The 19,296-nt window shown below is 46.4% G+C and overlaps 3 protein-coding genes and 1 long non-coding RNA gene across 11 annotated transcripts in view; 2 read left to right on the forward strand and 2 right to left on the reverse strand.

Moving 5' to 3' along the window:
- LOC116995240 (U1 small nuclear ribonucleoprotein C-like) overlaps window positions 1–15,697 on the reverse strand; it is a 29,978-nt gene extending 14,281 nt beyond the window's left edge. For 2 of the 6 annotated variants that reach the window (XR_004417691.1, XR_004417689.1), the window contains exons 1-2: window positions 14,571–15,697; window positions 13,368–13,451 (exon numbers count right to left, since the gene is read on the reverse strand). Coding sequence is in view for 1 of the 6 variants with exons in the window: in XM_033057730.1 (XP_032913621.1) it covers window positions 1,839–1,955; window positions 14,571–14,906 (453 nt within the window). In the remaining 5 variants the exon portion in view is untranslated. Of the gene's footprint in view, window positions 1–1,601; window positions 1,956–13,367; window positions 13,452–14,570 lie in introns of those variants that run through there. The other 4 variants (XR_004417692.1, XR_004417690.1, XR_004417693.1 and 1 more) reach the window with 3 other exon arrangements.
- On the forward strand, window positions 14,344–17,556 carry LOC116995241. The gene is made up of 2 exons (XR_004417694.1): window positions 14,344–14,476; window positions 16,357–17,556. It is a non-coding gene; the product is annotated as an uncharacterized LOC116995241 (long non-coding RNA).
- ASCL1 (achaete-scute family bHLH transcription factor 1) lies at window positions 17,102–19,238 on the reverse strand. Its single transcript, XM_033057729.2, has 2 exons — window positions 18,335–19,238; window positions 17,102–18,141 (listed from the first exon to the last, which is right to left on the reverse strand). The coding sequence occupies exon 1, from the start codon at window positions 19,010–19,012 to the stop codon at window positions 18,356–18,358; it is 657 nt and encodes a 218-aa protein (XP_032913620.1). The 5' UTR covers window positions 19,013–19,238; the 3' UTR covers window positions 17,102–18,141; window positions 18,335–18,355.
- The window catches only part of PAH (phenylalanine hydroxylase), a 42,170-nt gene continuing 41,003 nt past the window's right edge, over window positions 18,130–19,296 (forward strand). For all 3 annotated transcript variants that reach the window (XM_033057725.1, XM_033057726.1, XM_033057727.1), the window contains exon 1: window positions 18,130–18,213. The gene's annotated coding sequence lies outside the window, so the exon portion shown is untranslated. The remainder of the gene's footprint in view (window positions 18,214–19,296) is intronic.

The raw sequence follows: 19,296 nt of genomic DNA on the forward strand, positions 1-19,296 counted from the left end.
CCCAGTAGATCGCCAAGATCAAAGTTGCCTTTCTTTTTCTGAGTAAGAATCTGAAAATGTCGCATAGATGCTACTCAGTCTGTATGAGATTTTGGGTTGTGAATCTCTGATGAGCTGTGTCAGGCTTTTAGAAAGATTATATACTGCATTGTAGTTCTCTTTTATGACTTAGAACTACTGAAGCCACTCAGTCAATGAGGAAGCATTCTTACTCCAAAATAACATGCAGGTTTTATGATAGTACATCCTTTCCCAGATGTGTGTGCCAGTGTCTCCATAGAGAAGTGAAATAAATACAGTATACCCATCTATCTGCCCTGGTGCTTCTGCATTGCCATCTGCCATGGAATAGTTCCTGCTCACAGCTCAACCTTCAAAACACAGTTTTATTTCTGTTTCATAGAAGTAATGTAATTAGGAGATGCTAGATTTCCTGTTAACATATTCCCCTGCAGAGCTTGACATTACAGTGAATGTAAATGGTTTCATGAAGTGCAAGATTAGGGCTGTTTAAATAATTGTTGTAATTGAAAATATGTGTATTATTATCTCTCAAGATGTTTTAGATTAAATTAATGAAGTTCACATCTGGAAGAGCAGATATTAACCCTTTATGTGTTTCTGATCCCTTAGCTAGGTAATCTGAAGCTCAGGTTTCTGGTCCATCTCCCATAACACAACTGTTCTTAGCTTTGAAAAAAACTGTGCTTTAACCCTTGATATTTATTCTATTAATTTTTGGATTACACTACTTGTTTTAGAGCAAATACATCAAAACCTACCAGCTTGCTCTGCAGAAAGTCTGTCCCATAGTTCCAATGAAAACCAGTGGAGTACACAAGACATAATAGAGATTTCTGCCTTGCCCTGCATTTAGTTAGCAACTATATATCAAAATGTTTCAGAAGGCCAAGATTTTTATTTCTGGAATGTTCACTGTTGTCCTTCTGCATGACTACAGGCAGTGTAGGACAGAGGCATTTATATTCCTTTTCCAAGTCTCTCCAAAGTTCTTAGCTATTTTAGCCCTATGACCCCATTTAACCTATCTTTAGCACATGAAGGTGCTCAAATAACTTTAAAAAAGGCATGGAGAAAGGGATTCTCTATAGAGGGACTGATCACTCAAGACTTTCTATTTATTTAAAAGGGTTAGCTTCTAGCTCCTGCCTTTGCAACTGGCTGACATGCATCCTAAATGTGATTCTGTAAGCTGGGCAAAAATGATGGTTCCTGAAAGAACAGAGGGATACAACGACTCTGAGCAAGCTGTTCTTCCGTGGACAGGCTTACCTAGGAATAGCTGTGGTCATCACTGCTTGCCTGTCTCAAATGATACAATTTTCACTGTAAAAACAACCTATAAAAATGGTGTTTGCAATTATCAGCCATGTTTGCCAATGGCCCACACAATTGTCTGTTACATCCATTTTGAATAAATGATCTACCAGCTGTGATAGTCACTGTGTCTTACTTTGGCAACTACTCATTGATATATATGCCAGTGCTCAAAGTGATTCTGGGGCAGATTTTTCAGGTTTTGATGAAATTCAGTTTTCTTTTCTTGCTGACATGTAAAATTACACACTTGTCCACATTCCTGAGGATACAAAATTTTACTTTAATCAAAGTAAAATTATGACTTAAGCCATTCTCAGGTTCCAAAACATGTTAGTTTGCACCTTGCAGACACCTGTAAGTCTCTAACTTCCTTAAGACTTGAATCCCAGCAGTTCCACTCTGGCTCTCCAGGATTACTGAGCCATCACTGAAGACCACAGTCTTTCCTCCTGTATCCGGACTACAAAAAGATGCCATGAGCAAAGCTGGAGTGATTCTTATTTCTCCTGTGTCCGTATACAAGTCATTCTTGGAATATAAATCGTGTCTCTTGCATACTCAGACAGCATGGTCTTCAGCCACCCAAGATCTCTGGAAATCTCCATCCAGTTCACCTGTAAGCAACAGTTCAGACTAAGGTAACTAAAGAAACAGAGAGGGTGAGAGGTGTGAAATAAGGTTGAGCTCATCACACTGCCCAGCAGGCAGTTGGCTATCTCACAGCTGTGCCACATCTGTAACAGCTGATTGCAATAGAAAAGCCAAGGACATGGCTGTGGTGTAGGCTCTGTGTCCCTCTTAGTGCCATCTTATACAGAGGATGGTGGAGGTCTGATGCCAGTGGGGACTCTTGCCTTGTTCCCATCCAAGTTATTATCCATATGGATGTGAATATGCCGAGGAACTTTCATACACAGGAAGCAACCAAAGAAGCTTTCAAATTAGCATTAATTTTTTGTTGGCTTTTTCATCTTTCTCAGAATCACCTGTGGGCTCCCACACAAAATATTTTCTCTGTATAGGTCTGCTCTGACCCAATTTTTATTGTGTGGAAAGTGCATACTTTCGTTGCTTCAGTGAAGTCAAAGGAGTCCCGAACTCCATCTACCTGAGAGGACAGTCACTGGTTTGCAGAGGCACAGGCAAGGCTGGGAGGCAGAGGCCATGGCGTGCTGGGACTGAAAGGGTTCCCTGCTGCTGCCTTTGCCTCATCCTCCGAGTCAGGTGTGTGGTTCTCTCACACAGGCCAATGATTCCACTGCAGCAGCAGGTTTTTACCTCTCTGAGGCAGTATCTTCCAGCTACCAAAGGTCTTTGTCAGTCTTTCCTAACCCCTACTTTGGGGCTGATAACCACAGGCTAGAAGAGCATCACTGCAAGGTTGTTGACCCTCCAATCCTTTGCCCTGAAGGCAGTGTCAGGCACAGAACCATTCAGAGATTAAGAGATTTATATGCACAGCAACACTATCATAGCTGTACAGCAGTCTGCTGACAGCTGATTTTATTTATTTATGTACATATTTGAGGCAAAGATTAGTTTAAAACCCATGAAGCAGTAGGACATCCACAGTGCATAAATGTGGGTTGACTCTTGGTGTAAGGATGAAAGCTGGATAAAGAGAGGGTAAATGCTGCTTTGCTTGCTTGTGTTTGTAGCTGGATGTTTCCTACTCTTTTCCCCTATCAGTAGGAAAGGAGTGGGAAACTGTAACTGCTCTGAGTCTTCAAGTTGCATATTATATTTTTCCTGTTTGTGTTATAGTGTTAAAAATGTTTCTTTAAAGAGGTGTTCTCTGACACATTGGGCTCTGAGGCTTGTTTTTTCCTACAGTGGAATCAGAAAGGCCTTCTTCCCAAAGGCTTGGAGACATTTCTGTCTTCCCTTTGGACAAAAGCTAAACTGTGATATATTTGCTTAAGCCTGGATTCAGAGAGTCACTTACACTTGTACTTAAATCTGGAACCAAGAAGCCTCTCTGCAGTCAGGGTCTCAGGGCATCATGTACCAGACTAGAAGACAGCGTTCTTCATGGGAACTCAATGTTGTTAGGAGGCTTCAGTATCAGCACAGTGTTTGGAGCTCCCAAGCACTTTAATAATAATAAAAACAGCAACAACAATAGCACTAACATGGACATGGATGGATATGGATGCATGGAGATGCTAAATTGCCCCTCTAGTTCACAGTCCCTGCTGCCTACAAAAAAGACAGAAACTAAAACTAGATGAATTATTAAACAGAATGTGACTGCAACCCAGATAATATGAGAACTCTTTTCAGTTTCAGTGGTGGAATTATTTGCGCTTCATGTAATAACTAACAATGGAAACAGGAACATATTTATATTATCATAAAATTATTTTTCAGAAGATAACTTATGTCTGAAAGACAGACCCTATCAATAGCTGTCTTCACCTTTCCTTTTTACATCTACTTTTATTTAAAATAGCCTTATAAACAGAACTGGATTTTCCAAAATCACTCTTATCAAGGTGTATGCTTTCAAAAAAAGTTTGTAAAGCAGTTTTCCACAGACAGATTTAGCTGGATACAGATCCAGTTGAAGTCTATAAATAAAACCCCATAGCCTATTTCTGTATAGAAACTGAAATGAAGACAAAGCTTTCACTTCAAAATCTGCTTGGGCTTTCAGATTTCATTTATGGCATGGGTTTCTAAAGATTAACTTTTTTGCTTTCAAACTGCATTAATAGCATTAGGCATCAATTAATCAGATTCAAAATTTGAAAACAAAGAAAGTATTTTGTCTGTATAATCACTGAGAGGCCATATACCAAGATCTTTTCTTACCAGCCTTTTTAATGATTATTTCAGTCCAATTTTTTTTTTTTAAAGGAACCACTAAAATCTAGGCTTTGAATTTTGTAAATGAGCCTGCTGCCCAACGCACTTCTCAGCAAGATAAGGGCAGAATGGCATTTGCAGAAATGTTTAGCTATCTCTCTAACAATCCTGCTTGGTTGTGGGCCCCTTGGTAACAGCTTGGCAAATCTGCAAAAGGAATGCGACTATATAGTTTGTGTGTGGATTGTTGAGTCATTATAGCCTCCAAATTGCACAGCAGATCATTAATCATAGGCCAAGATAGGCAATCACTGCAGAAACCTGATGAAAAGGCTCCAGAATAATGCCTGCTAAATCATGTTTAACATGCAGACCTTGCCTGTGCAGATATGGAAAGGAGGAGGTAAGGAAAAAAATTATTCCCCTTTTAGGAAAGAAAACTTCTACTTATCTTTGATTTGCATTCAGCCCTCCCTCAATAGTCCTTAAGCCTGTTATTTAATTCATTTTGGTGCCAGGTCCCATCACAAAGCAAAAACCCTAACCAGGACCTATGCAGTCTATGACCTCCAAACCCCCTGTCTTTTCTTGTCAGTTCTATGTCATTTGTGCAGTTGAACTCCACCAATTTGAAATGCTGACCTCTTCCATAGACAACCTTATTCTCCTTGAGTGAAAGAAAGGGCCAAGGCCTACAAACCACTCAAGCGAGAGATGGCAAGAAAAGAGAAAAGTGGTTGACTCGTAAATCAATTTCCACAGCCCACCCAAAACCCACATGAACAATAACAGTGGTATTTTTTAAAAGTTGTGCTGTTGTGGTTTTCTTAATTGAGCTTATTCTTTTTAGAAAAAGTTTTGAGCTAAGCAAAATTGTTTGTTCAGGGTGGAAAATTAGGCCAGATCTTGCTCCTGATCAGGGTATATTTATATCAAACCTTCATTCCCACCTGTCATCTGCACAGAAAAGGAGCATAGCCTCACAACAGGTCTTTGTCTGCACTGGAAGAGGTGGCAATATCTAAAGAAAAGGGAAACATTTGGGGCATAAATATATCTGTGCAGTACCAGTATGTGGGCAGAGAGATGGTACCTGCCTTTGTGCCACACAGCCTGCCCACATGGAGGTAGCTGTGCAGCTCTGTCTTTGGACTCTGCCAGCCCCACGTCTGTGTCTGTGGCCTGTCCCAAGCCCCTGGTGTCCTGTGAGCAGCATAAGAACACGCACACATAAGGGCTGCATCAAGCCAAGCACACGCACTGCGCAGTACAGACAGGTGAGTGGGCATGAGACAAGGAAGCCAGTGAGAGACCTGCCACCACACAGTGAGGAAAACTTTTAAAGACCTATATTACGCTCCCTGGGGGTCTGATTCTGCCTGTGTTGCTCTCTCAGGAAGGTTTCCTGCTCCTCAGGTGGTCTCATTGGATTCAATAGCTGTGTCTTTGAAGAGCAGATGCAGAAATTGCCTGGAGCACACCATGCCTCAGGCCCCCATCCCCATTAGCATCTTTATGCTTTTCAGAGGCCTGAATCTGGCTGTGCTGTTTCTTACTGTCACATCTCTGGGTTTAAGTTTTTAAGGGACATCCTTAAAGAGCATTACCCATCTTCTCAGTGGGAAGTAGCCCCTCTTCCCTGCCAGACCTGTGTTTCTCCCTCCTGCTCTCCCAGGATCATAACCTTCTGGAGCATGGGATGACTTGTTAGTCCCTCAGCAGAGGCAGGTCCAGCCCTTAGGCTGAACATAACAAATGAATCTTTTAAATTTTCTCATTGACTGAGTTTAATTTTATATACACCCAAAGCTTAGAGTCACTTACAACATATTTATGGCATGGCAGAAAAAAATCACAGTGAAGAATTAAATAAAATATCACTGCCTTGGCTGCTCACATCCTTGAGCCATATGACACTGAAGGAAGTATCACCATGTGCTTTCCTTCTGTTATTTTCTTCCTTCTACCTCTGGCATTGGCCCTTTCTGGGCTACTCAAACTTTCCCTCCAGCCTCACTTTCTTGAAACAGAATGATGGTACTTTATGATCTGAAAATTCTTCATACCTTACAAGCAAAATACGGTGTGATGTGTTGTTATGAAGGTAGGAAAGTTACTCCATCAGAAAAGAAATACCTACAATGCCAGACTAACTCCTCCAAGGAACCTAGCCTGTTGCACTGGATTTTCTCAAAATTTCTGTGACAATGCTGGTGGATATGGTCAATAGGAGGGATTTCTCATCTGGGAGAGCAGATGCTCCAAAGGAATCTGCCTGTGGAGCCTGTTTAGCCCACATGCCCCCATCAGGTCTGTGCCTGCCTGCCCTGGGGCTTACCAGCTCTGAGCCCTTGGGCAGAAGGGAGATTTGGAGCTATTTATCCCACTTGACCCTCCATACAGATGACCTTCCATCATCTGGGGCCAGCTGATGCTAAGCAGTAAATTAAATTCAGTGGCATGCTGTCTCAGTTCTCAATGGCGTTTCAGAGCGAGTGTTTGGAGCCCATAGAACAGGGCTCATTACACGCTGCTGCAGCAGCTGGAGCTGGGGGGTGTCAAGCTCATTACCTTTTATAATATGCCCACCGATGGAGCTAGGTGTGCTCTAGATGGATTTATCAGAGGCCAGCACTTTTGTCTGGGGGTGAAGCATTGCGTTAATCTGACAGGCAAGACTCCACATTATGCAAAAGAAAGAATTCAACAGGAAACAAATGCATGCAGATAAAAATTAATCAATGTTTTTGCAACCTGCACCTCTGAATGCAGCATCTGTACTAGTGGAAAGAATATATTCTCTACTTCTTCATATCTTTTCCTCAGCAAAAGCTTATGGCAAACAGTTTGCAAAGTTTGACTCCAGTTCTGTGGGTCTTTATATGTTACTGAAGTTTTCAGCAATAATTTTGTTGACTTTCTTGGTCAGTTTTGTGTACGTCATTGTAAAGCCCAACAATTCAGAAAATATTTTGCTCCCGAATTTTTGAAGTAATACATCATAATCTTTATTTTACTGTTCTTCTTACTATTCTAGCATATACTTCCATTCCAAGCTCTGTTTTGTTTGGAATGCATTGCAACATGTTTTAGTACTCAGTGTGTGTTCACCTTATTTGTACTCCAGAAAAAAAATGTGACACGCCTGTAAGGAAGAGAAAATGGCAAAATCAGAGAAGAAAACTGGTGGTGCCCAGACTCTCTGGATAGACAAGGCATATCTTGAACCCATTCATTAAAATCTAGATCTTTGGGGAAAAAGAATATCAATGAAGTCAGAAGAACAGGGTCTGCAGAGAGTCTCTTGTTGGCTACTGTCCATACAGCACATCAGTGGACAGCTGAACTGGTAAGTCTGAGTACAGCACATCTGTCATTGCAGAGTGTCTTCCTGGGAGCTTTGTTTCTTAAGATTTTTAAGATTAAAAGGCACTTTCTGAAATTCTGGGCTCATTAATACTTATTGATTATGGCCACTGGGTTACTGGTGGTGTACAATGTCTCTGCTAGAGGAGTAAGAAAAGTTCACAGAGCTAGGAGCAGATGAGCTGAAGGGAATGCACTGGCATTGTACACCTTGTCCTTCCAGTGCCTCCTGATTCACATTTCTCACATGCCTGTTAGAAGAAGTAGACTGCTGTATCTTAGGTGGGAACCTTACACAGGCCTAACACTGGGGCAGTCAATTTTAATTTCCTGTTTTCTTAGAAAGGGAGATGGGAAGAATATCTGTGAGTGGTCTTAATTACAGCAGCAGCTAGCAGGCATGCATTTAACAGTAGTGTTAATAAGGCACATGCTCCTGGTTGTGTCTCACAGAAGTAGTTGCTCAGCCCCTGCTTCTTTTCATGCTGTGGTGTCATCTGGCACAGCTAGATCCTTGTTTGGGTTATTTAATTGCTTCTTTGCCTGCCTTATGCAAACTCCATTCGTAGCCGGGCTTTTGGGCACTCGGGCCCATGACTGCACTGCATTTAGTAAGCACTCTGCTCTGTCTGTAGGCAGTATTTCACACAGTCACCCGGTGACTTTATTCAGTTTGCTGGTACCCAGTGTTATTGTCACTCTGCATCATTTACCAATACATTTTTCACAAACAAAATTAGTCATTGCAATGTAGGTGTATGGAAGCTGTCCCACTCTGGAAGGATTCATTAAAATTCCCATAATACTCTCCTTGTCAGGACTCTTGCCTGCTGTCTGGGAAGTATTTCAACAAGTCTGTCCTACTGTTGTGTTAATTAAACATTGTTCTATTTATAAATGCTCCATTGGTCAGTAGCAGTTCCCTGCACAGAGAGAGAGGAGTAGTGGCAACTAAAAGTGAAGTGCCAAGAAGACGAGGGTTGGCCATGCAGAGAAACCAAGGGACAATCCAAACCGAGCTAAGTGCCCCTCTTGGATCTGTCATTGTCCTCATCACCTGCCCTGGGGCTGCAGTGGTCTTCTGACACTTGGAGCAGGGGAGGAGAGAAGGACCTTTGTTCACTGCTTTCTCCAGCAGCTATTTTATTTCTGTTTGTCTCTACATTGTAGTCTCTTCACAGTGATTGCCACAGGGTCTTGGAGAAGGTGAAAATATATCTGAAAATACATCTGCTTTCAGATAGAGATCAAGTAGCTGAATTAAGGATAAGGCCATTATCCTCCTGTGTTTCACACTCCTGCCAGCCTTCTCTACAAGCTTCTTTACTTGCACAAACACATCTTTCTGACATGTGCATGAACACAAGGAAAAGGACCTGCAGGGGCCCTGGGGTACTGCTGACTGCTATGGAATGGTCTCCTGGGGCTGGCACTGCCTGGGTGCCAGGAGGATCTGCTCGGCATTGCTCTTTCTATATGTTCCCATTTTACTGATCAGAGCCCTGCTGTACGGTCAGGCCCCCACTCCCTGTCATGGCTTCTGTGACTCTCTCACTCAGCATCTTGTACTGCATCCTCTGACACTGCAGGTCCATGCCATCCTCCTTTCTGCACGTGTAGGGACCATTTCCAGCATTTTTACCCTGCATTATTTTCTACAAGTTTGCTGGCCTCAGAGACAGAAGTTGGCCACCATCCTCACCCACAAGTCCCTAAGGAGCAGAACTCAAACCTTTGTGAAGACCACGGGGATTTGGGATTCAGGTAGGTAGTACCTGCTATTAGATACTTCTAAAGTCTTCATCTGTGCTTTCTTCTTGGTTTCCTGGTCTCCTTTAAACCCGCACTTGTTGTCAATATGTTGTGCTAGTGAGACTTGTGAGAATGTCTACATGAAGATGTTTGCAAATGGGTATTTACCCTGGAAGCTGGTTCAGGCATAGCTCTCAAGCTGGTGCAGCCCCAGATATGAAAAGGAGGAGGCCAAAGAGGAAGAAGAGAAGGAAGCAAAAATAAGAGCAAAAGGTATAATGTGCTGCCAGGCTCATCCATGGACATACATCTGTCTAGAACCTCAATTGGCTGGTAAATTCCAACTTCAAATCATTGAACATGCAAAATCTGTGGACTCTGGAGTTCATCTGAGCAGCAACACAGTCAGGAATAGATGGAAGTGATACTCTGGAAGTATGGAAGTTGTGCCTCTTTGTTTTTTTTCCCCATAGGCACCGTAAGTGTCCTTGCTAAGTCAGGGCTCATAACTAGGTAGACCAATATGTGTGCTCTAGAGTAACCTAAAACACGGTTTGCTATGAAACCTAAAACAAGGTGGAGCAAAGTGCGTCCCACTGCCTGTTTTTCAGACTTTTGGATCGGCTGCTCCAAATCGAGTCTGTATGGCATGGAGGAATATATACTTGTATATATGTGCAATTAAAAGAAACTGCAAGTAAAAGTCTCAGTTCTTTAAGGAACACCCTTCATCTGAAAGTTTCAAATGGCTGGTTACTAGTGATTAAAGTGACCCTTTGCTTGTAAACCAACAGTCATATACTATTCCATTTATTGTCTTAAAAGTACTGCTATCCCACAGAGACACAGTAGTGGATGTAGACAGGACTGGGGGTTTTGTGTCAGCTAGTCCTACCATCATTTGCTGCTGTATCCCCTGAGATGCAAAAGCAAAGATCTTCAGTACAGGGACACTAAAGTACATCCTTAAATGTGACTGCCATTTAGGAGGCAGGCTGGCTTTCTGCCCTGCTCAGGTAAACCTCCATCACCCTCTTGCAGGCTCTTGGCAAGCAGGATGGGGAACCTCTCTGTGCTGTTGCCTAGGCTGTGTTTGTCCTGTGTGTGAGGCAGGACTTTGCTCTCTCGCACTGTCAGTCAGGTGCTTTTCAGGAGCACTGTGTTCACATCCACAAGTGCACACATGAATTACTGTTTACTCAATAACAAATCAAACAAATTCTCTCCTATTCAGAGCAAACCACAATGATAAAAAGGAGCTGATTTCCACTATTATGAGCACCAATTGATGTCTTCCCTTCTCTTGACTGTCTATTTCACATACAGGTGGCTTTTATTTTTCTTTTTTTCTTTTTCATTTGGAAATGTCATCACCACTTAATTAGCAATGCATTGTTACCTGAAAGTAAGAATAAACCTATCTTAGGCCATATGGCAGGGTTTTAATCTGCACTGTCACGGTATAATCATGTCAAAATGGCTTCCCTTTTCAGTCAAAACTGCATTTCACACTTTATCAATATGGGGCTTTTCATTTCCTCTTCCAGAGTAATATAGCCCTGATAGTCCAGAAAGTGCAAATTAAAATAGCTCCAAGCTGTGGCCAGCAGCAGGAGGGGAGAGCGAGTAGAGAGTGGTGTGGCTGGTGGGGAGGGAGGAGGGCTCCACCCCAAAACTGGGACCTGTGCTCTTTCTGTGATCTGCTTGTGTGAAATCCAACCAAATGAGTTTGGGCTCCATTTAGGAAGACAAGTCTACTCCCCTATAGCAAAGGCCTGGATTACACCACTGGGGCAAGTTACAGGGGGTCTTTGTGAAGTTTACCTTTCCTTCCCCAGTGCTATTTGGAGTATATAGAAGCAGAATCCAAGAAAGCTACATGTTTGTGCAAAGCAGGAGTGACCTGCAGATAACTTTGCAACTGACTGCTATAGTTGTTCACAGGGTCTAAGAAAAGATTGGAATACATTGTTTGTTGGGAAACATTTTCAAAGGAATTTTACTCCTAAGCAACTTGTAGATGTTTACTCTGATGTTTTAGGATGCATAACTGTCCTTTTCTGGGTGTTAGGTAAAGACCAAAAACTGGATTGGATCCTGTTTGCAGTGGGAAACATGGGTTGTCTGTCCCCCAGAAAAATAAGGCAGACTACCAGTATGCACAGGCTCTTCCAACAGCACCTTGCACAAAGTAGAGTCTGGATCAGAGACCCCCTCTCTCTTGCCAGTTTTCTCATGTTCTCCCAAAGCTGTATATCCCAGGTGTCTATGAGGAAAGACTTGTGGTCTCTGTTTAGCACTTGCAGATTTCAGGCTAAAATGTATTAAGTCAGGACAAAGTCATAGCTAGCAAGGAATCTGGATAGCTTCAGTCCATGATCAACACCCTTAGGCTCCCATGCCTCCATTTTTACCCATCTTACCCCTCTGAGATTAGAATACCAAGTACCAGCTAGCCAGACAGAGGCAGAAAAATTATCACTTGAAACTTCTCACCTCTATTACCGGTTGCTTGTGTTTCTCCAGGACAGAAGTGTCAGAGCCAATGAAAGTCACAGTCCTCTGTGAGGCTTTTTGGTGTACATCCTTCAAGGGCCATATCTGGCTCCAAAGCCACAGGAGATCCCTGTCTTCTCTGAAGGGGAGCATCAAGTACCATTTTTCCTGGATGTACTGTGCTGCTCCAGAGGGCTGGGGTTCCTGTCCCCAAGGTAAGAGTTTCCTCCCCACAGCATGTGTAAGGATCACACAGCTCTCTAACCATGGGCAGTCTGATGTCTTTCACATGCTGTCTGAACTGTGTTGCTGTATCCATTTACAGATATAGCCCCCAGAACACCTTAAATTGGAGGGTTGGAGGTACTCGTTTCCTTCAGTCACTTTGTATTTTGCTGGAATTTCATTTTTTCCACCTCCATATGAATACTACGAAGCACAGCAGTAATCTCCCTCACTCTTTCCCACCCTGCAGAAGGTTGAATATAGAAGCTGCTCAGTGCTGATCTGCCCCTTATCAGTTACTAACATATACATGTATTTGCAATGAAACAACAAAGACAACAAGGGCAAAAGAAAACAAAGAATTTAAGTGATGGTCTGAGGTTTTGACACAGTAAGAGATGAATCAGGGCTCTCTTAGTTATTTGAATGACTGGTGAAACTGCTTTGTCCAGGAAAGTCAGTCTAGATGTTCACTTACAGAAATCAACATCATCAATAGAAGCAGGGGAAGCTTTAAATATTTTAGTGTCCTTGTTGGTAGGTGTTTAACTAGGGAAAGGACCCGAGCATACGGGTAGTTGATCTGGCTAGTTAAAACTGTACATTTGAAACAGATTTCCGAAGAAATTCTAAAGAATAAGATAGCTCTGGTGCTATAAATAAGCACAGCTTCTTTGACATGAGGTCCTTCAGCCCAGCTGCAGGTTGGCAACACTGGACATCTGCATGGTTACAGATGTGGAAACTTGGAAATGAGATTGGAGGGAGAAGAAAGCAGAAAGCAGTGACATCTTTCCCAGGCTGCTGTTTCACCAGGTACCTCGTGTGCTTTGCAGGGCTGATGCAGGAAACAGTTGAAGGTGTAAAGGGATGGTGTGTGTGCATTTATGTGTGTTTGTGCAGTGGTCCTGAGAATAAATATAGTTCTGGAGCATGAAATGGAAGGATGAATATCAAGCTAGAACGTCCAGCTGCAGGTCCTTTCCTCTTCTTTTTCCGGCTTTTGGATGAATTGCAAAGCCAAGGGGGACTGTTAACTGCCTGGGCCTGTCCATTTATCTCTCTCACGTTCCTTCTCTGTCCCTAACCTCCCCCCTCCCTCTCCCTCCTGCAGCTCCAGAGGGTGGAGGTGCGATTCGCTATGCCCGTTTTTTATTTCCAGCACGCTTGACAGGCTGGGCGAGGAAGGCGTTAATGTTTTCTGACAGGCCCCCTCTAATTGTTGGAGCTTTTCTTCTCTGCCTTTTCTGTGAAATTCTGACTTAGGCGAGCAGCATAACAAAATGCTCTGGCATTGAAATGTGCGCTTGCACTACACTGGGCTCGGGGAAGCAGCATTATTCATGAAGATTTTCAGCTGTTTTTGTCTTTTAACTAACCTTTGAGTTTGATCAGAGACTAGCCGGGCTCCCTTTCTCAAAAGGCGGTCTTGGCAACCCGACAATGGAGCCAAACTGTTTTCCCTGTTAAAGAGATAACTATGCCGTTGAGTTGGTACATGGGGGAAATTAATCGTCAGGCGCATACAAATGATAGCTTTACCTCAGTCTGCAATCGCCTGCATGGGATTATTAATAGGACAGGGGTAAGGAGCAGGAGAAATTCAGACTGGGGCAGAGAACTTGAAAAAAAAAAATTCGCAACCCCAAGCCCATCATCCCTTTTGATTGTGTAAAGCCTGCGATTGATTCGTCACCACTTGCCTTTTGCAGCAGGAATTAGCCCCGCATTGTGCGGCCTGACACGCTAAGAGCTCTCTCGCTTGGGAGCTCGAAGTTGCTGCGCACTGGGACGCACCGGGAAGAGGGGGTGGGAGGGGGCGACCGGGGGGGCGCTTCTCCCCTCTCCCCTTTCCAAGAGGCGAGGAGCAGGGAGACGCAGAATCGCCCCACACTTCAAATCGAGCTAATCCCTGAATGCACTGAGTAATAGGCGCTGCATTATGGAGCGGCGAGCCAGAGCGTCCCGTGTGTGCCCCCCCCCCCCACCCCCGCCCGGCCGCTCCTGCTTTTCCTTGGGCAGGTGCCCGCTCCCCTCGCGTGCTGCCGGCCCCGCCGCCGCTCGGCCCGGGCAGCGCGGAGCGGAGCGGCGGGCGGGGAGCGCGGGCGGGCGGCAGCTGCGGCGGGCGCACGCCGCCCCCGAGCCCGGCGGGCCCCCGCCGCGCCGCCGCCGCCGGGATAAAGGCTGAGGCACGACACGCGCGGGGACAGCGCTGCCCGCTGCCTGCCCGGCCCCCGCCGCCCCCCCGCCTGCCCCTGCGAGCCCGCACACAAAAGGCAGGACCTGCGCCGCGGGGAGGGGCAGGAAAGAAAAAGGAAGAAGAAGGGGGGACAAACAAACAAATTACAAAAAAAAAAAAAAAAAAAAAAAAAAAAAGGAGGGTAAAGAGAGGGGAAAGATCTTTAGAACAGGCAAAGAACCCCCGGGCTCCCCAAAAGCCAGTATTAGCAGGGCTGGGTGCGCGTCGGCGCCTCTCGCTGAGGGGAAGGTGAGAGGAGGGCTGGGGACAAGAGGAGGCTCAAAGGGGTGCCCACAGCCCCTCCAGGGGACAGGGCCTGTGGGGCTTCCACCTCCGTTCTTACCTGTGCGGGAGCGGTGGAGGCGCGGAGGTTCCGCGGGGCCGACGCTGCTCCCGCGTGCGGAAAAAAGTTTGTGCGTAGGATTGCATCACGGGGGGAACCGTGGGGAGGGGGCAGCGGCGGAGCAGGAATGGGGGGTGAGGGTAAGCCCCACGGCGCGGGGAGGCTCCCGCCCGGCTCCGCGGACGCGGATCCCGCGGGCCGTGGCGTGGGGAGGCGGGGGCCGCGCTGCCCAGCGCCGCGGGTCTCGCCGTGCCATCCCGCTGCCCGAGGGTCTGGGCTTGGGAGAGGGCACACACTCTGGGAGAGGCATTTGTTAGCGGGACACTTTTCGTGCATTGCGATAAATAAACACACAGGTGGATATATTAATAAATCCGTGGCCAAACATCTGCACGCATATCCCCTCTCCGCTCTTCTTCCCCCACTCCCCACCAATTCCTGAGTAGTTCTAAAACTTATACTGCGCCCAAAGAAGTCCCTGATTTATGGAGTTTACTAATGCTAACTGAATACTGTCTGTCAGGCAGCGCTGAAAGGCTCTCCGCGCTAATACAAGAAAAGGCTTTGTGTTGCTAAGCGATTAGAGCAGATGTAATGAGATTTACCCCAATCCTGCTTTGCCCTTTCCCTATCTTCAGTAAAATTGTGTGTGTGTGTTTTCTTTCTTTCTTTCTTCCTGGAGGGGGCTGAGGGGAAAAGGGAGGGAGGAGGTGGTGAATTTCTGAGCCTGTCTTATACATTGTAGCGAACAACAGCGTAACTTTGCCTTTAGTTTAATGAGTCTGGATATTTACTATTCAGAAGTGAGCAAAAAAGAACACCTGTCTACACAAGGAAGAGAAATTTCGCCTTTGTAACAGAATGAAACATTATCCTAATGTTATATTCATAGCTATAAATTACTCGCTACACTTTCTTTGCATACCTTATCTGTACACTTGCAAAAGTGGGTAGATAAAGAGGGAGATGCTGTAAAGGGAGAGCGGATGGCGGCATATAACGGTTATTATTTTCATAACTAAACATTAGTTCCACGAGCGGTTAAAACAATGAGTGTTTGTGCTAAAGTAATGAGGGATTTCGTGACCCCACCGTGTCCCGTCCTCCCGTCCCGTCCTCCCCTTTTTCTTCCCTTCCCTTCCCCGCCCCCCCCCTCCTCCCCGCGATTAAATCACGTATTGATCATTTCAGGGCGTGGGGGGAGGAGGCGAAGAGGCAAACGTGTGTATACTTTTAAAGCAATGCGGGAAAGACTATGCATTGATCTACACACGTATAAACGTCCCTGTGTGCATATGCATTCGTGCATATATACACACACACACACACACACACACACACACACACACACATATATATATATATAGTTATGCATACACACTCGCAGAGGGAAAATTACGTACTCCTCCACAAAGCTTTCCCCTCTTCTTTTTTAAAAATAGCGCATCCCTCGCAACTTGACGGCGCATTTGTAGCGGAGCGGACTAGTTGTTGTTTTTTTTTTTTTCCCCATCTCCGTACTCCCCCGATCCTTGTTGGGTTTTGGGGCTTTTTTTTTTTTTTTTTTGTAAGATGCATTTTGAGCTTTGCTTTCCGCTTGGCTTGGTGCACGCAAACTGAATTTGCAAGTGATGCAGGAGCCAGGCGAAAAGACGGCGAATTCTGGTCACGTCCTTGCTAACTGACAACAAGCAGGCTAGCCAAAAAGAAAAAAAAAAAAAGGAGGGGGGAATGGGGGGAAGAGTCCAATTTCTTTTTGAGTCTTGGTAATTGGGTACTTTTACAGGCAGATCACGCTATTTGAGCAGAACAACAAGTTTGGAAAGACCAATATCTCTACGCTGCCACCGATTTCTACGGCTTTATTTATTTATTTAGTTTTATCTCCCTTCTCCTCACGCTTCCCGTCTTCACCGCGACTGTTTTATTTACCCAGCCACTGTCTTCGCAGAGGCAACACAGCGCCCCGTGTTTTGGGTGGCGGCGGCTGTGCCATCCCCCGTGTTTTCCTGCCCCATTGGGTCAGAGCCGCGGAGGAGGACAGGGTCACACCGCCGAAACGCGGGATGGAGCGCCCTCTTTTTATAAGACTTGGGCTTTGGGGGAATTCTGTAATGTGCAGTGATTTCAGGAAGGACAATGCAATCATTAATCATCCCCTCGCCTTTTGGTTTGGATACACATTTGCAAAACAGAAAGGCAAGAAAACAATGGTGATAGCGCTAGATCTTTGTATATTTATATAGGGATAAAGATATATGTGTTACATCCATCAGATACAAACTTCATATGCAACTTAGCTCCGGTGTAACATCGATTAACATTCTGTTCTTACATTCATCGTTGTCAATGTCAGAATGAAAAAAAATTGCATGCGGTAGGCAGCTGATAATTTTAATTTAAAAAAAGTTTTATTACGAAACTAGTTTGTATAAAATAGGGTTATACAGGACCTTTGTAAGTTTGTAATAAAACAGTACGAAAAGGCAGTGGTGGTGGGGTTGTTTGTTTGTTTGCTTGTCTGTTTTTTCTTTTATTCCCCCCCCCTTTTTTTTTTTTCCTCAAAACAGCATATGAAAACAAATGGCTACCGTTTTGTGTTTGGACAATAGCTGCATAAACTTTGTTCACTTTGAACATTGTTTAATGACATTATTAATACATTAACAAAGTTTCTATAAAGTAAGACACATTGGTGCTAAAGTACATCTGGAGGAAATCCAAGTCCTTTACAAAACCACATACAAAAATGGCAGTTGTAAGGTAACGTTGACTACGAGTCTAAACATGAAGAGGTAATAACCATTACATATTAAAAAAAGTATCAAGATATACAGATTTTAAACCATTTGTACAAAACCTCTATAAATCTCTCTCTCTCTTATGTACAAAAATAGCTTAATATATCCCCAACCGGGTTAGGATAGATACAAATAGATTTTCTTATCATAAAAAAATTCACCAAAAAAAAAAAAGATAAAAAGATTGGAAGCATTCTATGATGGAAACGAGAGGAAAAGCTTGGATCGAGGGGAGGGAGAGGCACGGGGAGATGGGGGTAGATGGGGCTCCAGGACTTCTTTGAGTACAGCATAGCTTAACATCATCTCCACAGACACCGGGAAACTAACTTTGTTCACAGGTGATGAACGCCAGTCTCTGAAGGGCCGCGGCGGCGGCGAGGTGCGGAGACGAGCCACCTTTCTCCTGAGGAGAAGGAAGAGGAAGAGCTCCTCCGCCGGCCGAGGAGCGCAGCGCTCTTTCCCGCTGCCCGGGGCTCCCCCGCCGGACCCCCGCTCCGCCGGCGCGCAGTCCGTGGCGGTGCGGCGGAGTGCCAAGGCCGGCCGCTCTCCGGAGCCGGGGGCGACCGCCCCGACCGCCCCCGCGGCGCGCAGCGCTGTGCCCGCCCGCCGAGAGACGCGCCCGCACCGCCCTCCGACGGCAGGGGAGCTGGAAACGCAACAGGTTCCTTTTCTGCGTGGATTTTTGTCTCTCTGTGTGTGATCTGTTTTTGTGGGGTAGTTTTGTTTTTTGGTTTTTGTTTGTTGTTTTTTTCCCTTTTGCAACTGTCCTGTAACAATAAAAGAGAGAGGAGATCAGAGCCGCGCCGGGAGCAGTGCAGCATCGGGCCGCAGAGCCGCTCGTAAGTACCGCGGGGAGCCCCGGCTGCGCCCCCTGCCCCGGCGGCTGCGGCCCCGCCGCCCCGCGTCCGTGCCCCCGCTATCCGCCCGGCTTCCCCCGGCCTTGCGCGGACGCCTACCCACCTGCGGGAGGGCGGCCGGCGTTCAGAACCAGCTTGTGAAGTCGAGAAGCTCCTGCTCCTCGGGGCTGAGCGGGTCGTAGGAGCCCTCGTCGGAGGAGTAGGAGGAGACGGGGGAGCCCGCCATGGAGTTCATGTCGTGGGAGTAGCTGGGCGAGATGGTGGGCGAGAGGACGCCTGCCTGGAAGGCGGCGCTGACGGCGTCATGCTCGTCGAGCAGCTGCTGCAGGGCGCGGATGTACTCGACGGCGGATCTGAGCGTCTCCACCTTGCTCATCTTCTTGTTGGCAGCGCCGTTGGGGACGTGCTCCCGCAGCGTGGCGAAGCCCAGGTTCACCAGCTTCACCCGGTTGCGCTCCCGCTCGTTGCGCCGCGCCACGGCCGCCGGCTGCTGCTGCGGCAGGCTGTACCCGAACCCGCTGAAGTTGAGCCTCCTCTTGCAGCGCATCAGCTCCGGCGAGGCCGAGCGCTGCCGCTTGGCCGCCCGCGGCGCCGAGGGCTTGCCGCCCGGGGAGGGCTGCCCGCCCGCCGGGCTGAGCTGCGGCGGCGGCGCCCCCGGGGGCGGCCCCGGAGGGGCGGCGGCGGCAGCGGCGGCCACTGCCGCGGCGAAGAAGCACGCCGGCTGCAGGAAGGGCGGCTGCCCGGCGGCGCTGGACATCCTGGCGGGGCTACCGCTGGCCATGGGCGAGGGGGCGTCCTGCGAGGCGGGGGCGCCCGAGTGACGGCCGGTCCCCGTCCCCTCACCACCACAAAAAAAAAAAGAAAAAGAAAAAAAATCCAAAAAATCAAAAAGAGAAAAAGGAAAAAAAGTTGCGACGTTCAATTAAAAAAAAAAAAAGTAGCAAAAGAGCTAGGCAACAGACGGCAGGGGAAAGGGAGAGCGGCGACCGACGGGAGCGGACGGCGGAGCCGGGCGGGCGGCGGGGACGGCGGGCGGCTCTGCCCGCCCCCCTCCCTCTCGCCCTC

Source organism: Catharus ustulatus, chromosome 4, assembly GCF_009819885.2.
Source record: "Catharus ustulatus isolate bCatUst1 chromosome 4, bCatUst1.pri.v2, whole genome shotgun sequence".
In the NCBI taxonomy this organism is placed as follows: domain Eukaryota; kingdom Metazoa; phylum Chordata; class Aves; order Passeriformes; family Turdidae; genus Catharus; species Catharus ustulatus.

Coding starts and splice junctions, on each gene's coding strand:
- ASCL1 (XM_033057729.2), bottom strand. CDS start 19,012: ATGGCCAGCGGTAGCCCCGCCAGGATGTCCAGCGCCGCCGGGCAGCCG.